General features: G+C 43.4%; 1 protein-coding gene across 1 annotated transcript in view; it reads right to left on the bottom strand.

The window, feature by feature from the left end:
* Window positions 1–22275, bottom strand: part of GOLGA7B (golgin A7 family member B) — a 157758-nt gene that overhangs the window by 47097 nt on the left and 88386 nt on the right. Inside the window, exon 2 of the mRNA XM_069239639.1 lies at window positions 15700–15825. Within this exon, the coding sequence (XP_069095740.1) occupies window positions 15700–15825 (126 nt within the window). The remainder of the gene's footprint in view (window positions 1–15699; window positions 15826–22275) is intronic.

Here is a 22275-nt window from a genome sequence, read left to right as displayed (position 1 = left end):
ATAATGAGTGTTGAAGCCCATTAGTAGCATTTAATTTACAGGCCTTGGGTACGTGTAGTACCAAATACTGAGGACTTACAAGGGAATTAAATGTAACAATCAGTTGTAGGCCAGTTTTACTATGTTTTAAGAAGAGAGCACAAGCTCTTTAGCACTAGTTAGCCAACAAAAACAAGTACAGCATAAACAGAGGAGTTACTGCAGAATATTTGAGATATACTACACCAAGGATTCCAGGTCTAGCAACAAGCACAGCAATAAATACCTGACCTAACGTCAAAGATATCTTTTCCTCAAAAGTGCCCAAAATAATTGCAAAAAAACAGACACTATTCTAACTTCCTAGAACCCAACCCTATGAATCTTATCAAGGATTTTCACTCTGTATCAATCCAAACTGATCAGCATTGTCTCTATCTGAAGGGAATATGCTGAAATGCAAATGATAAATATAAAGCAGTTGACATTTGGAATTAAAAAAAAATACTGTGCCTGACTTAACACTCTAGATGAGGGAAAGAAACCCTTTCTGCTGAAGGACACACTCTATCTCCTATATTACAACATAGTCCATTACTGCAACCACTATGCCAGATAAATTGTGGTGGATGTAGCTTTCAGGCAAGGTTTTACTTCTTAATTAAAAAAACAAAAAAATTGTGGGGAGCATGGCTGGTAAGATGTCAGGGTAGACGTATATCCAAGTGTCTCCGTGTGGCCAGTTTGAGAATCCTGCAAAATCTTGAGTTAAGGCTGCCATCCTTGCAGTATCAGGAACCCAGAGCGCATGAGAGCACCCATGAACATGTGTGGGGGAACGGGCAGTGGTTATCATACTGTGACAAAGAAGGATTGGGGGCTTCTCACCACTATGTGGAAGAGCAGCCTAAGAAGGTAGCTTTATGAGGTGTTTGCTGAAGGGTCACAGGACAGTAGAAGAAGAACATCACAAAGTGAGTGCCCTCCTGTAACTTGCCTTCAGTGGGACAAAGCAGGTACAGCTGTGTGAGGCTGCGGCGTTTGCAAAAGAGCTGCAAAGGTTGATACAGAGGCCTGCCACAGCTGTAAAAATATTCTGGCAGCCTAGATTGGGTACTGTAGAGTATGACTCTGATTGTGGCCGTGGGTCTGTGATAAGGTTGAGCTGCAGAGCTGGGAGTACAGGGCATGGAGCAGTGCAAAGACACAGTAAGGCGTTATCCAACCCTCACCTTCCCTTGGATTGGAGGACACTTACTGTGACCCACTGGGACTCACAGTGGGTGAGCACCAGGCCCAGCTATGGAGGTGGTGTCTGGAGCTTAGGTTGAACAGAAGCTGTAACAGCTAGGGCCCTCTGTAGGGTGAACACTCCGACCTGGTGGTGCTTTTGGAAGATTGCTCAGGATTACAATTCATCAGGGGGTTGGGAGTGGTGATGCCCATGCTGCAGTGGGAAAAGTGGTCAGTTATCCTAGCAGACAGAGAATGCCCTATGAGATGGACCTGGAGAGTGATGAATGTAGCACCTACAGGGACCAAGTACCTGGATTGGAACTGGTCCAGCTGATATTGCTCACATCACTGTGGTTCTGAGTGACCACTGAGAACTAGAGGGGAAAGAACATGCAGTGATCAATATTACAAACTAATTATTTACCACTTTCTGCTTCTTTCACAGGTGCTAAAGCATCTCTTACCTTGACAAACAAGCTATCCGGCTGCATTGAAATGGAGGGATGTTAGTATTGGGGCCCTCTTCTGCTGGGGTGGCATGCTACTATGGTTAATGATAAGCGTGGCAAGCGTTCGCAGAGAAACACAATGGTGCAGTACATTACGGCAGCCTCAGAGACGACAGAGATGCACACTGTCATAGCATGGGTGGTGGCGGCCCAGTGGAGCCGACAGCCCTGCATCTGATGAGGAACATCACAGAAATTAGACAAGCTATGAAATATGAAACACAATTTTGACATGCAGCAGCTGAAATGGCCTTCCTTTGAACTAATCTTTGCAAAGTTGAAGATAGGGCAACAGCCACAGAACCTTCGGCATTTGAATTACAAAGACAAGTGTCTTAACTGAGAACAACAGTAATCAAGCTACAGGAAACAACAAGATTGCTTCGTGAGAGAGCTGAGGATACTGAGGGAAGATCATAGCACAATAAGCTTCACTTCTTGGACTTTCCAGTGAGAGTGGATGGCCCATTGATGGATCTCTTCTTTAAAGAATGGATTCTTAATGTGCTGAAACCAAAAGGCCTCTCTAAATACCTCTTAATAGAACATGCGAGTAGGGCGCTAGGGGGCCACCCCAAAACCAGGGGCCCCCACCCCGAGATCAATCATAGCGTGGTTCCTTATCTTCCAACATAGGGACACTATATTACACTGGCACGGAGATGAGGGGCTGGGGATTACGATTTGGTCCAGAGACGCGTGTGGTGTCTATGTATGTAGATGATACCTTGGTAAATCTATGAGGTCTGCGAAACATGGTGCCCTGTTTACTGCGACATCTGGTGGACTTTTGGCAGGCGTCAGTCTTGACCACAAATTAGAACAAATCCAAACTGTTCCCACAGGCACCGTCTGGATGTATGAGAAGGGGGGTCTGCCAGATTTGGAGACGCAGTGACAAAGAAAGTCCTTGAAATACTCAGGGATACATATGGCCCTCAGCAGAACAAACGATCTGGCGCTAAATATTGAGTGCCTCTTGCAGGCTCTGAAGAATATCTGTTCCATTTTGGAGGAAGATGCCGCTATCCCTTGCGGGCATGGTGGCGGACTGTAAAATGATTATAGTCCCTAGTTGTCTCTATACATTTCAATGGATGATGAGTTTGCTCCCATGGTTGGTGTTCTGACAACTGATAAGTTGATTACAGCTTTTGATTGTGAAGGCACACCTCCAAGAGTAAAGCTCGGTACACTAAAAGTCTTCTATGAAAGGGGGAGGGGGCACTTTCCAACCTCCTACTGTGGTTAACCGATACACCTAACTGTGAAAGGATGCACTTTGAGGGAATCTATCTCCAGAGAATGTTGAAGAAGGCATATCTAGAAAAACAAAGGGCAGGGCGGGGTTGTATGTAATAGCCTTAATATCTCAAGTCTGAGACTGCTTCAGTAGATACATGGTAAAGGGGACACCATTCAGTTCAGACAAAGAACTGTGGGCCCACCCAGTATTTTGAGATTAGGACCAATTGGGGTTGGGCTGGATAGAAAAGGGTTGCTGGGAAACGGGAGATCTCTATGAAGGGGGAACCTATCTCACATTTGTAAAAGCACAACAGAAATTTGCAGTACGACCGAGACAATTCCTGACATTTGTCAGGCTGCCTGTAGTGGTGAGCAGATGCTGCACTGGCTTCCAGGGATGCCCACCAGAATCACACACACTACATACTGTGGTGGATCTGCAAGTGGGGTCAGATATGTATGTCAGATTTATAGAGCGCTTATTCAAGACAAAGTGAACCCATCCCTGGTGGTGAGGGTTAAATGGGAGCCAGATATAGGAGCTCCTCTTACTAACCCTGAAAAGCATTGCGACTTTGACTGTTAATGTCCAGTTTGGCTGATACAAGTCAAGATACTTCACAAAGCCTATTTTACCCCTTATTCTCAGTAAAATTTACCAGACACACACAAGGGACTGACAACAATGTAGACGACCAGCAGCAGACCTTCTACAAATGATATGTTCTTGCCCGGTGATCACACAATACTGGATTAAGATGACTGAGTGCTTAGTGATGATACCACAGTTGAAAGTAGATTTCACCTTGAAACATTGTGCGCTGGGGTTGCACCCTACATTTAAAAAGAGGAAAATACGCTACATATTTGTGTCACTAGTATTGTTGTTGGCAAAGTGCAGAATTGTAATCCATTGGACACACCTGGGGGTCCTCCTATAAAGTGGTGGTTTAGGGATGTTAAAGAATGCTTGGTAGCCATTGAGATAAGACTTGCATTAGTCTGGAAAGACAGCAACTCCCAAGAAGATATACAAACTTGGTGCATGATGACATACATTGTTGGAACTGAACTCTGTTCCAGCTCAAAGACTCCCCAACATGTTAAGACCCCTGGGTCTGATTGGCCCATCTGAACTGTGAGCGATGCGGCTGTGGATTTGGGCATACGAGCGGGAAATATTGTATGGATATGGAGAGCAGTTTGGGAAACGAAATGTTTTCATTGGATGGTGTTAATGTCTGCAAGCACCACATCTGTTGTTTTTGCTTTTATAAAAAAACAAAAAACTACATATTAAAACAAATAAGTGCAGCTCCAATGTATACGAAAGCTTTTGATCAGCCTCTATCCTTCTGTTACTGTAAAAGATTTTAGGGTGTTTCCCAGGTAAAGCTCTTCATTGAATTGAACAATCTACTTGAAGAACTGCAGTCAGGTTTCCACCAAAGGTGCAGCACTGATGAGAATGACACTTTAAAAATAGTTCACGATGATCTCTGTATTCCTGACCGAGGTGACTTTTGCCTCGTTATGCTTTCACACCTAACAGCGGCAGTTGATAATGTAAACTATATGATCCTACGAAACGCGTCCTCCAGTAGAGAACAGATCTGACGAACACTTTCCTCTGTTGGTCTCCTCAGATCTGGAAAATCTGGGCAAATGTATTAAAATAGTTAACGTCCTCCCAAAACATGTGTTTAGTAATCGAGATGCCCCTCAGAGTACCACCCTTTCTTCCACATGTCTGAATTTATACATTCAGCCACTAGCCCCCACCCCCTACCCTCAGCAGCTGTTTGATATAATTTCCCTTTCTACCCAAGAAAATCTCCTATCGAGAAAATAGTGGATTGCATGGCTCATACACTGGAAGATACGTAATCATGGATGTTACATCTCCACCTGATTTTGTTCTGATATTCCCACCGAGCTGTGTGATCCTGGTTCAAAGCTCAATCAACTCACTCTCAGTACTCAACTGTTGGTGGTAAATTCTGCAACATCGATTGGCTTCTATCTAGATAATAAGCTCATTCTTTGAGTGCACATCAGTAACTTGGGGAAATGGGCACATTATAAATTTAGACTTCCCCATGGATTCGAATCTCTATTAACGGATAAAGATTTTATATTAATCCTCCAATTACTGGCGCTGTTGAGGATAGACTATGAAAATGGCCTTCTACATGGACTACCAAACATACTTCTAGCTCCTCTTAAAGCTGCCCTTCATTGCAGCCACATGACTGGTCACAGGCACCAAAAATGTGACCACATATTACTGATATTGATTTCATTGAATTGCTTCCCCTATTGAATCGAAAACATCTTGAAACTTGTTTGCATCCAGTATGATGCTGTATTTCTAGGAACGCAGACGTAATTTACATACAATATGATCATTTCAGGTGATTAAAAGAACCTTAGATGCAGTGAAAACCAATTCTGCTACTAACAGGATTGCTTATGCTGCTTAAACTCTGAGAATCTTTATTTAGTATTTGGTATATCTGTTCAATAGTACATATTTATACTCACTGTAAATATGTAAACATATAAGAAATTGTTACTATGTCAAGCGCTCTGGCACCCTTTGGGGCATGTTTGAAATAGGTAAAACCCATAATAAATAAATCAATAACTATGAAGTAAGCACATTGATATAAACACGATTTGTCGTTGATAGGAAGATAAAGTAATGAAATTAACTCAAGCGTGGCATGATCTCTCTTGGATAGCTCTAGAGTCATATGGACTGCAGCATTCTGTATTAATCGAAACTTTGATGTGAACCTTCGGGTAAATCTGAATAGAGTGCATTACAATAATCCACTGAAGATGATATAAAAGCATTCATGATAAGAACCTTATGTGGTAAGAAATATGATGGCAGATTCTTTAAAGCACACAAAGAATAGGAAAGCATGACCTGGCAACCAAACACATTTGTGTTGTCAGACTCAATCGCAAGTCAGTTTTAGCACCAAGGTTTTCCACCCAACACTGCATTTGGTTGTTCTCTGCCTGCCTGCAGGACCAAAAACATATTGTCAGAGGGGTGTGGGTTCAAGAGAAAATAAGTTATCCTTTGTCCTTATTGAGATTCCATTGATTCCACTTCTTAGCTGCTCCTAAACAGTTACGAAGATTTAATGAGCATTAATCGAAGTCATTTCAGACCTTTGAACCTATTTGGATATCATCTGTGTACATAATGAATGTAACACCAAATTATTGGATCAAGTACAGTGGTGGGATTACAAACAAATTAAACTATAAACGTGGGAAAGTAGAGCCCTCAGAAAATCAACTTGTGTGCTGCTAAGATGCAGTTGTATAAGAAGACACAACACACTGGTGCCGATTCATAAAAGCATGTACAAGTACGGTCAGTAGTACTACATGAGTACTCTTTTACTTACTCTTGTAAACCTTTTAATCAGGTCTGAAATATAGAACTCCCAGTTAGTAAAAGTGCAAAACATGATGTTTTTAGCTGTAGGATTCTTCAAAATGCATGCTCATTTTTGTAGCTTCTCAATCTTGAAAGATACTCAGGCCCATATTTACAACGATTTTGTGTGGGTTTTGCGTTACTTTTTAAAGCAGAACAGATGCAAAATCCAGGTTGGTATTTAGAAAACAACACAAATGGTGATTTGTATTGGTTTGTAACCATAAGTAACGTAATACAGCTCAATGCACTGCTGTAGGAAATTGAGTTTTTGATTGAGTGGGGGTGAAAACTCTTCTCAAGTAAAAAACACAATTCCTGTCTGGATGAGCCACAAAACTCACTAAATTAACCTGTGCTTAACAGCTCGAGAGCCTGGCACAAAACCAGTCAGGCTTAACTTAGAGGGAATGTGTAAAGTGTTTATGGAGCACACAAACAGTGATAAAGTTACAGCACAACACAGGAAAAGTTCCACACCAGTTTAGAAACAAGGAGTAAAATGTATAAGTGAAATGAGACCCAAACAACAAAAATCCCGTCAGTAGAACTGGAGTTATGCAGATTCAAAGACTTAGGTAAGTATAGCGCCTAAAAGCACAAAGCGCCACTCATGTTTATATGGTCATGCTGGTCTGGAGGGAAGTCAGAAGTTCAGGCAGACTGTAATGGAGCACAGGCCAGATACAGGGACTAATTTAGTCCTGCTGAAAAAGTTTCATTCTTATCGTCTGGCATGAACTGCACAGTTTGGGGTGGAGGAGGCCAAATGGTGCAGGGAGAGGGTTGCAGATGGTTGTCACCGTAAAGCGAAGAGCAGACCTGGCGTGGCAGATGGTTGTCGTTGCATCATGAAGATTGTGTCAGACTTGGTGGATGGTCGTTGCTGGAGCTTCGTGTTGGCTCTTACTGCAGGCTGTTAATTCTGTAATGTGAAGTGCAGATCTCACATTGCTGGTGGTCGCTGTAACAAGAATAGTCAGGTCTAATAGGGCTTTGTTTTGACGGTCATTGCGGATGGCAAGTTCTTTGAGGGAACAGGCCCGTTTGTGGTGACAAAGAGCTAAAAACATATGGATTTCTCCTTTGTTCACTAGAGGAACTTAACTGATGACAGCCAAGGTCCAGGGCCTAGGGAAGCACCTCTTAGGGATCAGTAATTCACTCCAGCAGAGACGAGTAGGGTTCAGGCAGGTCCGGTGCAGCAGGTCAGCGGGGCAGTTGCAGGGAGGGTTCTGGAGTTCATTTTGTCCCTGTAGCTCAGAACAGGAGGTCAGGCACCTGAGCCTTGGAGTCACTCTGCCCTTGGGATGAAGGGAGCAGGTTCAGTATTTCTTCTTAGAGAGCAGAGAAGGACTCGGGTGGCAGGGCAGTCCTGTAGGATCCACAGGTCCAGGAGAATACTGAAGAGTGGATTTTATACCTGGTTCCAAATTTGAATGGAAAGAAACTTCTGGAGTTGTCTTCCCATAGACGGTTCAGGATTTCCTTCCTCCCTTCCAAGGGTCCAAGGCATCTTGGATGACAATAGGTATTAGAAATGGGGTCTCTGGTTGGTAGTCAGTTTGCACTCTGTCCAAGAAGGGACCGTCACCCTAGTCGGGGTAAGGGAGTTACAGTCCTAAGACAACCCCTGCTTACCCCTTTGGTAGCTTGGCACAAGCAGTCAGGCTTATCTCAAAAGCAACGTGTAAAGTATTTGCACCAACACACACAGTAATACAGTGAATACACTACACAATGGACACCACAAAAGTTTAAAAAATAGGCAATATTTATCTAAATCGAACAAAACCAAAACGACAAAAATCTAACATACACAAGTCAAAATATGAGTTTTCAAAGTAAAAAGAGTCTTATTTCATAGAAAACAATGGAAAAGTACGTGGTTTGTGTAAAAAATAAAACCGCACAGGCCAGCGTGTGTCAGAAAAGTCAGCGATGCGTTGATTCCTTACTCGCAAGTGAGGCTGTGCTTTGTTTCTTCCAGTCAGGTAGCTGCTGCGTCATTTTTCTCTCCCGCAAGCGAGCAATGCATTGATTTACGGACAGGGCACCTCTGATCCGCGCAGTATCATGATGACTTTGACGCCCAGTGAGAAATCCTGTTGCACAGTGTTGGAAAACTGCTGCATGGGGTTTGCGTCATTATCGGCAGCCACAAGCGGGTGTTGCGTTGTTTCTCCAGCCGTGATGCGTCGATCTCCCAGCCGCAATGCAGGTGGGGTGTCGATTTTAGCTGTGAAGCGCATGGCGCTTCGTTATTCAGCTGCGCTGCAGGTAGTGCGTCAAAATTTTTCCCCGCACAGCTTCCTGTGCATGGAGTCCCATCCTTTTTCTACTAGCTTCACCTTTCAAGGGCCCAGGGACTGGATGGGGCTCCACTTGACAGAGCATGAGTCTCAGCAGAGAGTCCAGGTGCTGGCAGAGGAAGTCTTTGGTGGCCCTGAGACTTCAAAACAGGAGACAAGCTCAATCCAAGCCCTTGGAGGTTCTTCTCAAGCAGGAATATGCCACAAAGTCCAGTCTTTGGCCCCTTTCACAGGCAGATAAAGCACCTGCAGGATAACCCAACAAAGCACAGTCACAGACAGGGGCAGCAGTCCTCCTCAGCTCTTATTATTGGCAGAGGTTCCTCTTAAATCCAGCAGTGATCTTGAAGAAAGCTGAAGTCTGGGGTTTTGGGTCCAATACTTATACCCATTTCTGCCTTTGAAGTGGGCAAACTTCAAAGGAAAGTATCTGCTGTTCACAGAATCCTGCCTTGCCCAGGCCTGGCCTCAGACACACAAAAGGGGGTTGAAGACTGCATTGTGTGAGGGCAGTCACAGCCCGTCCAAGTGTAAGTGACGACTCCTCCCTAGCCCAAATAGCTCATCAGGATATGCAGACTACACCCCTGCTCCCTTTGTGTCACTGTCTAGAGGAGATTTACAAACAGCCCAACTGTCAGTCTGACCCAGACAGGGAATACACAAGCAGACAGAGTCACAGAATGGCTTAAGCAAGAAAATGCTCACTTTCTAAAAGTGGCATTTTCAAACGGACAATTCACAAACCAACTTCACAAAAATATGTATTTTTAAATTGGGAGTTAAGAGACCCCCATACTCCATACCTCTTTCTGCTCTCAAATGGAACCTGCACTTTAAGGATATTAAAAGGCAGCCCCGTGTTAACTCATGATAGAGCTAGGCCTTGCAACAGTGAAAACTGAATTTGGCAGTCAGTACATGTCCCACCTTTAACATACACTGAACTCTACCCATGGGGCTACCTAGGACCTACCTTAGGGGGTGCCTTACATGTATAAAAAGGCAAGGTTTGAACCTGGCAAGTGGGTACACTTGCCAGGTCTAATTGGCAGTTTACAACTGCATACACAGACACTGCAGTGGCAGGTCTGGGCCATGTTTACAGGGTTACTCATGTGGGTGACACAACCACTGCTGCAGGCCCACTAGTAGCATTTGATTTACATGCCACAGGCACCTCTAGTGCACTTTACTAGGGACTTACTAGTAGATTTAATATGCCAATCGGGGAAAAGCAAATCACACATACAATTTACACAAGGAGCACTTGCACTTTAGCACTGGTCAGGAGTGGTAAATTGCCCAGAGTACCAAAAACAGTAAAAGCAGAGTCCAACACACGGTCAAAACATTGGAAGCAGAGGGAAAAAAGTCAGGGGAGACCACGCCAAGAATGCCAGGTCTAACAATAGGCTAGTATTAAGTTTTTTCTGAGTGTGCTGAGCTCGCTCCTTTGAAAAGTAAGTGGGGCAGGGAACAGCTCTGTCCCACACACCTTGGCAGAATGGCACATCCTGCCAATATCTAGCCCCCTTGGCTTCACTGTCTGGGAAGAAAACACAAAGGCAAACTACCAACTACTCCTAACCATGTGACCCACCGTACAGGCTACAGGCACCAAATGGTTAAAACATGAAAATGATTACTTTCTAAAAGTGGCACTTTCTGAATTCAAATTCGACTTTACCATTAACAAGGATTTTAAATTACAATTCTTTTGACACCAGACAAACGTTATCACTCAGTAAATGTTATAGGGTAACCCAGTCTTATCCTATGAGAGAGGTAGGCCTCTCAGTAGTCAAAACCCAATTAACAGATTCCATTATCAGGACATGTAAGACGTAAAGACACATGTCTAACATTTTAAAAAAGACGGCACCCTGTTCTATGGCTGTTTAGTGGTGATGTATATGTATTAAAAAGGGAGTGTTCGGCAAGGCAAAAGGTTTATTTTGCCAAGTCGGATTGGCAGTTTAAAACTGCACACAGGCTTCAATGGCAGGCCTGAGACATTTTAAAAGGGCTACTCAAGCAAGTGGGGCAGAATAAATGCTACAGGCCCACTAGTAACTTTTAATTTACAAGCCCTGTGTACACTTTACTAGGGAGGTATAAGTAAATCAAATGTGCTAATTAGGTGTAAGCTAATGTTTAAAGGAGTGAGCACAAGCACTTTAGCACTGGTTAGCAAAGGAAAAGTGCACAGAGTCCTAAAGACAACATAACAAATGTCAGCAAAACAGGAAGGGAGAAGGCAAACTGTCCTACATTACTTTGCATCAAGGGAGGTGGCATTCAATGGGAGATGCATATGGCTTCTTATGCATCAACTCATGTACTTTGAGGCAAATCAATACCTACAAAGAATTGTAAACACAGATTTGGGCCAAACGTTGCACCCCCCTGAGTCTGGAGTAACAAGGCAACACATTTTTATGTCTCCTCATTTCTTCTGGACGCATACAAACAGGAAATTGCCCTAAGGCATAGTTTTTAGGCAGGAATGTTTCTTTCCTGCACGATAACTATGCTAACCACATTCCAAATGCCCTTGCACTATGGCACAAGGGTGCCCGCTTTGGCACATGGCACCTGCAAAAGTCCAGCGCAGGGAGAGAACAGAATTGCACCACTTCTTTGTAGGTTTGGTGCAGTACTTCTCTCTCCAGTTCACATAACACAGCACAGTAGCTTTACTTGTTGTCCTTTTGTTGTGTCATGTCTTTGTAAATGTGGGTCTCAGTTCTTTGCAGAGTAGTTTGTTAGCCCTCTGGTTATGTTCAACTCGTTCTTTCACTCTCACACAAGCTCACTTTCTCTCAGCCTGTCTCTCCTGTGTCTGACTAGACTGTCTAGAATGAGTTTTCTGTTCAAGGTTGCTGAAGAGTTTACTTTCAGCAATACGACCTCCATGTGCCTTTTCGCCTTTCCTCCTTGGCTTCACTGTGTTCCTTAATTGGTCTGTGAAGATGGAATGGTTCTCTTGTGTTCATTTCCCAAGGGGCAGTTCCATCTCTCTGAAGGGAGCTTCGAGCAGAATATTCTGCTCACTTGATTAATTTTTAGTCTGGAAGACGGCAGGCGCAACCAACACACAGCCAGCTTTTACTTTCCTGGCTAAAATGAGGATGAAGACAAATGTGTATATATATATATATATATATATATATATATATATATATATATATATATATATAATAATGCGTATTTGTTTATCTCTAGCCAGACTAGCAAAGGTGTTTCAAAGCCCGCCGCGCCGGACACCAAAGTCCAGAAGATTGTCTTTTTCTCCCAGAAAGGGTTTCCACCAAGCAGCCGGCACCGTGGGCAGAATGTAGTGTCCCAGTCCTTTGTGCAGCACAGTTGTGAGGTGTGTGATGACAGATTACTGTTTAGATTACTAAAGGACTTATAAAAGTATTGAACAAGTAATAAGCTCCAGTAATGCACACATAACATACGTCAGTGACTGTACGTTCAATGTGCTCTTCAGAGAAGGCAGGGATCCATTGTAATGTCTCAGCAGCGGCATCACAAGAATGCGATTGGCCAAAATGCATACTAGGACCATGGGCCCACCAATTTATGTGATGGGTATCTCTAGGGTGCAAACATCCCAGGACTTTGGTGTCACTGTATCCCAAGCACTAATGATAACTGGGCCCCCGTGTATCAGGCTGGAACGGATGCCCATTACTCCATATCTCCGGAGAGATGATCCATACCAATTTACTGCTTGCCTTCAAAGGAAGCAGGAGGAACTATACAATATTATGCCACCTTTAGGACACCGTAGACAGTCATTATGTCAGTGCTTGAGATACCGCACTGAAAATATGCTCACAACCTTAGGTGGAGGAGATGTGGGTCAAAATGGCTGTTGCCTTGTAATATGTTTGGTAGTATTGACTCCATAGTGCATACTGAAAGCACATGTGACCAGATTATATAGATTGCAGCAGTCTGGTGCATGTTTGCACCACCTCACAAGTGCAAGATTTATATTTTTCACCTATTAGTCAGTCTAAATGTTGGTGCGTAATTACACAGCTGCCAGTGCAGTCTGTGTGATCCATCCATGAATAAGCGAGACCCAGGTTTCCTAAACATTGGCATGACCGAATCGTATATAGATTTATGTATGTCATGGATACTACCAAACAATACTGGTTTATTCAGTCTCTGTTTCTTTAAAAAACAATGGTAGATGGGTTTAAATCCTAGCATCCCTGATATGTATGTAATTATTTCTAAAGAGAGTATACTTTTAGTGTGTTGTTAGAAATAGGGTCTCTGGTTGTCAGTCAGTTTGCACTCTTTCCAAGCAGGAACCCTCACTCTAGTCAGGGTAAGGGAGATACATACCCAGGATAACCCCTGCTCATCCCCTTGGTAGCTTGGCACAAGCAGTCAGGCTTATCTCAAAGGCAATGTGTAAAGTACGTGTACCAACAAATACAATAATACAGTGAAAACACCACAAAAAGACTCCCCACCAGTTTAGAAACATAGCCCATATTTATCTAAATTAAACAAGACCAAAACAACTAAAATCCAACATACGCAAGCAAGTATGTGAATTTTTAAAGTAAAAAGAGTCTTAATCCATTGAAATCAATGGATGCATTGTTTTATCACAAAGTACCTGGTATGCTTCAAAAATAATGCAAGCAATGTGTTGATTCCTTACTCGCAAGTGAGGCAGCACATCGATTATTTCTCTGCCGGGCAAGTGATGTTTCGATTCTTACTTAGCAGGGAAGTGATGCATTTATTTCTGGACCTCAGGTCGGTGTGGTAATGTTGCAGGTTTTGACACCCAGGGACGATGCGTGGAAAATCAGGATGCATGGCAGCGATGAATCCACACTGAGCTGGCGATGCGTCGATTTCAGCGGCGATGCATCAATTTTTCAGCCGTGGTGCAGGCGCTGGTTGATTTTTCTGCCGCTCTGCTCCGGTGCATGGATTTTCACCTTGGGTTCAACAGCTTCTCCTTTCAAGGGCCCAGGGACTGGATGTGGCACCACTTAGCAGGGCAGGGGTCTCAGCAAGCGAGCCCAGGTGCTGGCAGATGAAGTCTTTGATGGCCCTGAGACTTCAGAACAGGGGGCAAGCTCAGTCTAAACGCTTGGAGAATCTTCACAAGCAGGATACACAGCAAAGTCCAGTCTTTGTCCTCTCTAAGGCAGAAGTAGCAACTGCAGGCCAACCCAGCAAAGCACACACAGCAACATTGCAGTACGACTCCTCCAGCTCTTCAGCTCTTCTCCATGGCAGAGCTTCCTCTTGATCCAGAAGTATTGTAAAAATCTCAGGCTTTGGGTCCACTACTTATACTCATTTCTGCCTTTGAAGTAGGCAAACTTCAAAGGAAAGTCTCTATTGTTCACAGGATCCTGCCTTGCCCAGGATATGCAACTGCATAAAACACACAAGTGTTCAAAAGGGCACAAATTTGAATTTTATACCATTTGCCAACACGATTCTTGCCAGGTCCTACATACAGTACGCTTCTGGGCAAATAGCACTGAGTACTAAATTTGCACATGGGTCAATAACGTGCAGTAAGCCTGATTTGGACTTCAGTTTCAGAACTGGATGTAGTCTTGTAGAAGTAATTTGGGCTATTGTAGTTTCATTAGTAGCCAGTGTGGACTTGGTTGTTGCGCAGTCGAGGTGGGCTTGTTGTCTGGGGAATTCAAAGAGCTTTTGAGAGGCTGAAACTTTTGCAAGACTAGTAGGGTACATTTTGCCACGTTAACACTCTTCACAAGCAGCTGTTTTAAAGCACCCGACTGTTAACAAATCCCCCAATTTCCCAGAGAGCTAGTCTTCCTCTGAGTGTCATGGTGTAGCCATGCTGAAGATGTTGCCACTGGTTTGATGTCCCTGCAAGGCCAAAGCACAAGATGCAGTAGTGCAAACTTCCCAATGTTTCTCAGCCAATTTGCCTAAATCTGCCTCCCATGTAGTAAGAATCCCTTCTAGGAAATAAGATTCTGCTACTTAGCTTAACTAATTGCCTGTCTTTATTTGGTTTGGATGCTGTCAGGATCATCTGAGTTTTCACAGCAGCCTGGTAAACTGGACTTAAATATGCACTTCTGTGTTGTGTGCAGTCAGCAATCCCATTTAAAGAAAAAACATCTGATTTCAATGTTCTAATGCAACATAGTTCATCCAAAGGCCTGGTGTTTAAAACTGAGTAATCCTATTTCCGCCGAGGTGGGGCAATCTAGTTGTTCATTGCCTTCAGATAAACAAAAGGAGTACCACTGACTTATTTTAGTACCAGTCCAAGTTATTTATAGTGGAGTGAGCTTTTAGCATTATCAGCTATATATGACACAAGGGGCGGACAAGAAAATAGCTAATCACTGGTGACCTCCTTCAAATTATGGAGGCACAAGGCCACCGTGCTTTGTGTTTTTGTGAGGTAACATAACTCCGCAGTGACTAACTATATTCTACTTATAGATACGGTTGGATGTACTCTTATTATAATACACAGAGGCACATAAGGATCACTGTAACACACAAGATGGAAGAATGTTCATTTTCTATTCTGCAGAAATTTCTGTGGAAAGTCATTGAAATGGAACAGTATGCTTCCCACTTTTATTTTAGAATTTCCTGAAAAGTGTCACAATGTTTTTACAGATGAGGCATTCATCAAGCGAACTGTTTAGTTGAAATGATGTATACGGTTGTATAGATTCTACAGCCGTCACGGGATTTATACAGATTTCATGGTAATAATAATTAATAGCTGTTTATATTTCTGCTTTTAGTTCTAGAATAAAGCTGAATAGCAGTAGTTAACATTGTAAGTGGTGTGAATTCCTTCATATAAACGACCCGAAGTCTTCAGTTATTCAGAACGTTCATTCTTTCTTTCCTTCAAAACCAGAGCACGTAGTTGTGCGCGTTAGAGGAGATACATTACCCGACTGTCCAGCTCTGCGGGGAATTTGGTCTGAAACTGGCACATGGTCCCTTCGCTGTAATCTCTTTGGATGAAAACCTTGCTGGCCAGAGACGCGCTTCTTCTGAGTTCTTGTAAGTTGTGACCCTGAAACAAAGAAGTCAATGCGTTTAGTCATATATAAAGCAATTATTCAATCAGCATGCACCGTACACTGAAAGTCGAGAGCGAGGCCCAGAGGCAGCCTCAGATGTCTGCTGACTGAGATTGCAGCGGAGAGGGGACTTCGGGCTTTCAGACATAAACAAGACGCATCCGTCTGTTAATAGGCAACAAAGACAAGCAGGAGAATGGCGCGCAGGTGGAGACGCGGCCGTTAAATGGCTCCACTAACCTGCTGTTGTGCGGGGAGAGAGGTGTTTGAGTTACAGACAGCATAGGCGCTGGAAGTGAGGGGGGAGGGTGCCACAACTCCCCCAAAATACCCATGCTGGCATTCAAAGACATAAGTCAAATGTGAGCTAAGTATTCAGGCGAATTGATGCTTACTCTTTTAACAAGGAGATCTGAGCTTACTTTTCTTTCTGACTCCAAAGTGAGAGGAGTTTGCAAAGTGACCCATGTGAAAATCTTGCAGGGGTACCAGGTCTGTGAGTGTAAAGGCTGTAAGATCTAATGTTTTTGTAACACACAGCAAAATGTAAATACCCTTCAAAGAAATGTACAAATATTTCAAAATATAGCAGCAGTTAGGAAAGCACGAATGAAGCACTTTATTTTCAAAGTTCTGAAGTGTGATGGATCAAAGATTTTAATAGATCAAATGAAATCAAGACATTTTAGTTGGTGCTGCGCAAATGATAAATATTTGCTGAAACTCAATTCCTGCCAACATTATTGTGTGCGCTACATAGTTGTATCACTTAAACTGTATGTCTGTGCAAAATAAGGGCCCACTTTGATTGAAAATGTGCTGTTTGTAAATGATAGAGAGCTACCACACCATGATTTAGTAATATATTTGTGAAAGTGTGTTCCAAAATGCACTACCGGCTACATACCACACCCTTACAAAACTCTGGCTGAATGGGCATTGGTCATTTGCTACACTTGTTCTCTGTGCCTCTTGAATTATTGACAATCCCCATCATTTCAGTGATGGAACACTGATTGCAGCAGCACCCCCACTCTTAAAATTGTTCCTGAACCACTGAGACTGAGTCTGCAGAATTAGCTATCAGTGGAAGGTATACACAGTAATGTGGCTGAAGACTAACGTTCTCAGCTTGCAGTAAAATACACTGGTTCCCCTTGTGAGCTCCCTGGTTGACTAAGGATTATTCATGCACACTTATCAGCTCATCTTGAACTACTTTCCCTTCCTTTGATTTCCTTTGAGTTCCTAGCAGGGTGATTTATTGGGACGTTAAACTGGCAAGGTGGATCATCAGGAAAGTATTCTTCCAACTGGAAGCAAACTTTGGCTCGCTTTTGCAAAATTCCTGCAGACAGTATGCAGTCAGTGAATGCTTCGCTTGTCTCAATAATAATGATGTTTAGTTTTATACTAGCTATCTCATTTAATAGGAACAAAGACCACAAACTCAGTCCAAGAGTAGTACCATCACCCCAACCACAGCGAGCACGCTTAAAGCTCTATGTCACAGCTTGCATGCCAATATGTCTTCTGTGAGACTTTTCATCCGTGGCGTGGTCTCCCTTAACTTTTTGCCTCTGTTTCCCAGGTTGTTGATGTGTGCTGGACTCTGCTTTTGCTGTTTTTATCACTCTGGGCACTTTACCACTGCTAACCAGTGCTAAAGTGCAAGTGCTCCTATACAAAATGTGTATTTAATTGGTTCATCCATGATTGGCATATTTGATTTACTAGTAAGTCCCTAGGACAGTGCACTAGAGGTGCCAGGGCCTGTAAATCAAATGCTACTAGTGGGCCTGCAGCACTGGTTTTGCCACCCACATAAGTAGCTCTGTAATCATGTCTCAGACCTGCCATTGCAGTGTCTGTGTGTGCAGTTTTAAACTGTAAATTCGACTTGGCAAGTGTACCTACTTGCCAGGTCTAAACCTTCCTTTTTCTTACATGTAAGACACCCCTAAGGTAGGCCCTAGGTAGTCCCAAGGGCAGGGTGCAGTGTATGGTTAAGGTAGGACATATAGTAATGTGTTTTATATGTCCTGACAATGAAATACTGCTAAATTCGTTTTTCACTGTTGCAAGGCCTGTCCCTCTCATAGGTTAACATGGGGGCTACCTTTAAATATGATTAAAGTATAGATTCCCTTTGGGAACCGATAGACATGTGGAGTTTGGGGTCTCTGAGCTCACAATTTAAAAATACATCTTTTAGCAAAGTTGATTTTAAGATTGTGTGTTTGAAAATGCCACTTTTAGAAAGTGGGTATTTTCTTGCTTAAAACATTTCTGTGACTCTGCTTGTTTGTGGATACCCTGTCTGGGTCAGTTTGACAGTTGGGCTGATTGCACCTCTTTTTGGACAATGACACAAAGGGAGCTGGGGTGTAGTCTGCATTTCCTGATGAGCCATCTTTGCTAGGAGGGAGGGGAGGAGTGGTCACTTACACCTGAAAGGGCTGTGCCTGCCCTCACACAATACAGTCTTCAACCCCCTGGTGTGTGTCTGGGGCCTGGCCTGGGCAAGGCAGGATTTCACAAACAAGATAGACTTTTCTTTGAAGTAAGCCTACTTCAAAAGCCAAAATGGGTATAAGAAGGGCATCCAAAACCACAGACTTTGGAACACTTCTGGAAACCAAGCGGAACATCTGCCTGGAGTTGCTGCTTCTGCCTGTGCTAGAGAACAAAGACTGGACTTTGTGTGCCTTCCTTCTTGTGAAGAACTCTCCAAGGGCTTGAATTAGAGCTTGCCTCCTGTTGTTTGAAGTCTCAGTGACAGCAAAGACTTCTCTCTGCCAGCACCTGGAGCCTCTGCTGAGACTCCTACTCTTCCAAGTGGTGCCCATCCAGTTCCGGGGACCCTGAAACGAGCAGCTAGCAGAACAAGAGTGAGAAATCCACGCATTGATCACATGCGGGGAAAAGATTGACGCAACTCTGATCTGCGGCTGAAAAAAAGACGCGCTGCCAGCTTCGTGGCGGAAAATCGATGCACGCGGCTGGAGGAACGACGTGCAGCATCACTGACGGAGGCGGGTGAGATCGCAACCCGCGCTGTGTGGTTTTCAGGTCATCATGCAGCAGGATTTCTGACGCAAACATCACTGGGCACGTAAAAGCGACGCAAGGCTTGACCCGACCCGAGAGTGTGGATTGAATCGACGCATCGCTCTCCTGCAGAGAGAAGAAACGATGCACGCCGACTCGACTGAAGGAGAAACATTGCGTGGTCTCGCTCGTGAGTGATATTGACGCATCGCAAGCCCCTTTTGACACACACTGGCCCGTGCTGGGTTATTTTTGACGCACCAGGTACATTTCCATGCTAACAGCGTTAGCGTTGTGTTTAAAATTACATGAAGACTCTTTTTTGTTTTTAATTGATAACTTGACTTGTGTATTGTGGATTTTTGTTGTTTTGGTCTTGTTTTGTTCAGGTAAATATTTTCTATTCTTCTAAACCTGTGTTGTATCATTTTGTAGTGTTTTCATTAAGTTACTGTGTGTGTTGGTACAAATACTTTACACCTAGCACTCTGAAGTTAAGCCTGCCTGCTCGTGCCAAGCTACCAAGGGTGTGAGTGGGGTTAGCGGAGGGTGATTCTCTTTTACTCTGACTAGAGTGAGGGTCCTTGCTTGGACAGGGGGTAACCTGACTGCCAACCAAACACCTCATTTCTAACATCTCCCATGAATTTCAGGCACTTAGGGATGTAGGCAAAAGTCCTGAAATTACTTTGAATACTGTTGATAACGAGGGTGACATAGTTTTGCAAAGCGCTGTGAATTATAATTAGTAGACAGTTAAATAGCATTTCAAAATATCCCTCAACGCTATGGAATTCTTAATGTCGGGACATTAAAGGTATTACAAAACAGAAGGATAGCTGAACAGCTTAGAATATCAAAACCTGAATAGATTGGACCTATGCAAATGAGACGTGCATGTTTCTTGTGATATACAAAATGCTCGCTCCACACAGACTTCAGAGGTCGAACTGAAACTCTATAAAATATCTCATTTACGTTTTGCACCTCGAACTTCTAATTTCTGCTTAAGGAGTTTACATGAAAAACACAACAGATGTGATGGTTTTAGAGGGTTTTAGTTTTGACGTGCCAGAGGATGTCTTAATAGAGTGGGAAGTTCCGAATATGCTGCATAATAAAATTAGGTGGCATGAAATTCTTAAAACCTCTGTCAGTGAGTGTGTACACATATTAATGCTTTCATGTCTAAAGATGTTTAAAAAAAATAAAATAAACACAACAGTGGGTGCCATATTTTCTTCATATCTGGCAGATTTATAGTTTAATAACAATGATGGCTGGTTGGTGTATGACAATAATCCCTTCTCACAGATAGAGTGTGGAATAGATATGTTGATTAAGTGTTCCTAATTCGGAACGGCCACTTCCATTATCACTTCCGCATTGGAGTTTATCCTTATTTGACAAGAAATCCATTACATTGTTATTTCACAAGGTCCGGCAGGATGAATGCAAGCTTCAAGCTAATTTATACAGCAACCTTGGTGATAAAAACTCCACAGACATCAAAGTACTCCGATATCACAAGGAAAGGAAGAGATTAAGAACATACACATCTTATCAAGCGCATAGGTGATGAGAAATGTTGGTGTCACTGACAATCGAGCCAATATATTCAATGTAAATATTAAGGGTGTAGAAAAGTCTCGTATTTTGCTTTGCTATATTACACAAAATTTCTGCAAAATTATGCGTAATTACATAAAAAGCAAAACTTACATTTTAGTCTGTAGTTTAGTGCGAGACTCATCCCTGCGTCAACTTTAGTCGCGAGGTTTCATTTAGAGCTGAAACTGTGCATAAAATAAGCACCACGAAAAGCTGCCTGCGCTTTGTCATACATGGTGCTCCAGTGCATTTGTTGTACGTTTTGACCACAAACGGCATTTTATTTTGCGATATAGCGCAATAGCATAATTTCAGGAACTTGATATAACAAAGATAATTTTTAATTAATGAAATTATGTTAATTACGCAGGCATAATAAAAAATTCAGCCGAGCCTAGTAGATTTTCAATAATGTGGTGGTTGATTAAAACCATTACAACTCTATATGACATTGGATGTTAGTATGTTCAAGAGTTTGAAATCACATCGGGTGATGGTGTTAGTGACACTAGGACTCTGATCCCTCAGCACTAGGAGCTGTGCCTAGTTTAGCTCTAACACAAGGCAGCAAGCTCTTTTTACTTGCAGTTTATGATTAAAGATGGTCATAATATTTGTGACATCACAAAATAGTCTCAGTAATTAGTGATCATTGGTAGCCAGATCAGGATATTCAGGGCCCGTTGTCAGTGTCTGTTCGCAAGACACTAAGGGGGTCATTCTGACCCTGGCGGTCATCGACCGCCAGGGTCGACGACCATGGAAGCACCGCCAACAGGCTGGCGGTGCTTCCTTTGCTATTCCGACCGTGGCTGTAAAGCCGCGGTCGCCCAGCCGAGTCCGGCGGTTTCCCGCCGGATTTCCCCCGGCTGGGAGAATCCTCCATGGCGGCGCTGCTTGCAGCGCCGCCATGGCGATTCCGAACCCCTTCCCGCCAGCCTGTTTCTGGCAGTTTTCACTGCCAGAAACAGGATGGCAGGAACGGGTGTCGTGGGGCCCCTGCACTGCCCATGCCACTGGCATGGGCAGTGCAGGGGCCCCCTAACAGGGCCCCAGCAGGATTTTCACTGTCTGCTTTGCAGACAGTGAAAATCGCGATGGGTGCAACTGCACCCGTCGCACCCCTGCAACACCGCCGGCTCCATTCGGAGCCGGCTTCAATGTTGCAGGGCCTTTCCTGCTGGGCCGGCGGGCGCTCTTTTGGCGGTCGCCCGCCGGCCCAGCGGGAAAGTCGAAATGGCCCCCGCGGTCTTTCGACGGGGGAAGTTTGGCGGGCGGCAACCACCGCCCGCCAAACTCAGAATGACCCCCTAAGGGCCATATGTACGAACACTTTTTCCCATAGACACAGAATGGGTAAAAACGTTTGCTACATCTGGCCCTTATTTCCTGGCCAATCTATGTAAGCTTGGAATGCGAATAGAGGAAGAGTTTTGAGCAAGTACCACTTCATTCCTTTTCTACATTCACTTTCAATCTGGGTGACAAAAACCCTTTCCCTGCAGGTAATACATATGCTCTACATAACCGTCCCTGTTTACTTAATTCAAACTACAAACCTATGCATGAAGCTATAATGGACCACATTAAATCTATTATAGTTCCAACTCTTGCTGAGAAGAGAATAAGTGGAAAATATAAGTGAGTGATCATCTCCATTTTCTATGATTGTCTGAGTAAATAATACCTCGTAAACTTTGTGTTGAAAAAGTAGTGAGTAAAACGATATAAATGTACAATATTACCTGTATAAATGATGGTATGTATCTTTAATCCACTAA

The sequence above is a fragment of the Pleurodeles waltl genome, chromosome 6 (genome assembly GCF_031143425.1).
Source record: "Pleurodeles waltl isolate 20211129_DDA chromosome 6, aPleWal1.hap1.20221129, whole genome shotgun sequence".
Taxonomy (NCBI): Eukaryota; Metazoa; Chordata; class Amphibia; order Caudata; family Salamandridae; genus Pleurodeles; species Pleurodeles waltl.
This window is presented reverse-complemented; position numbering and strand designations above follow the sequence as displayed.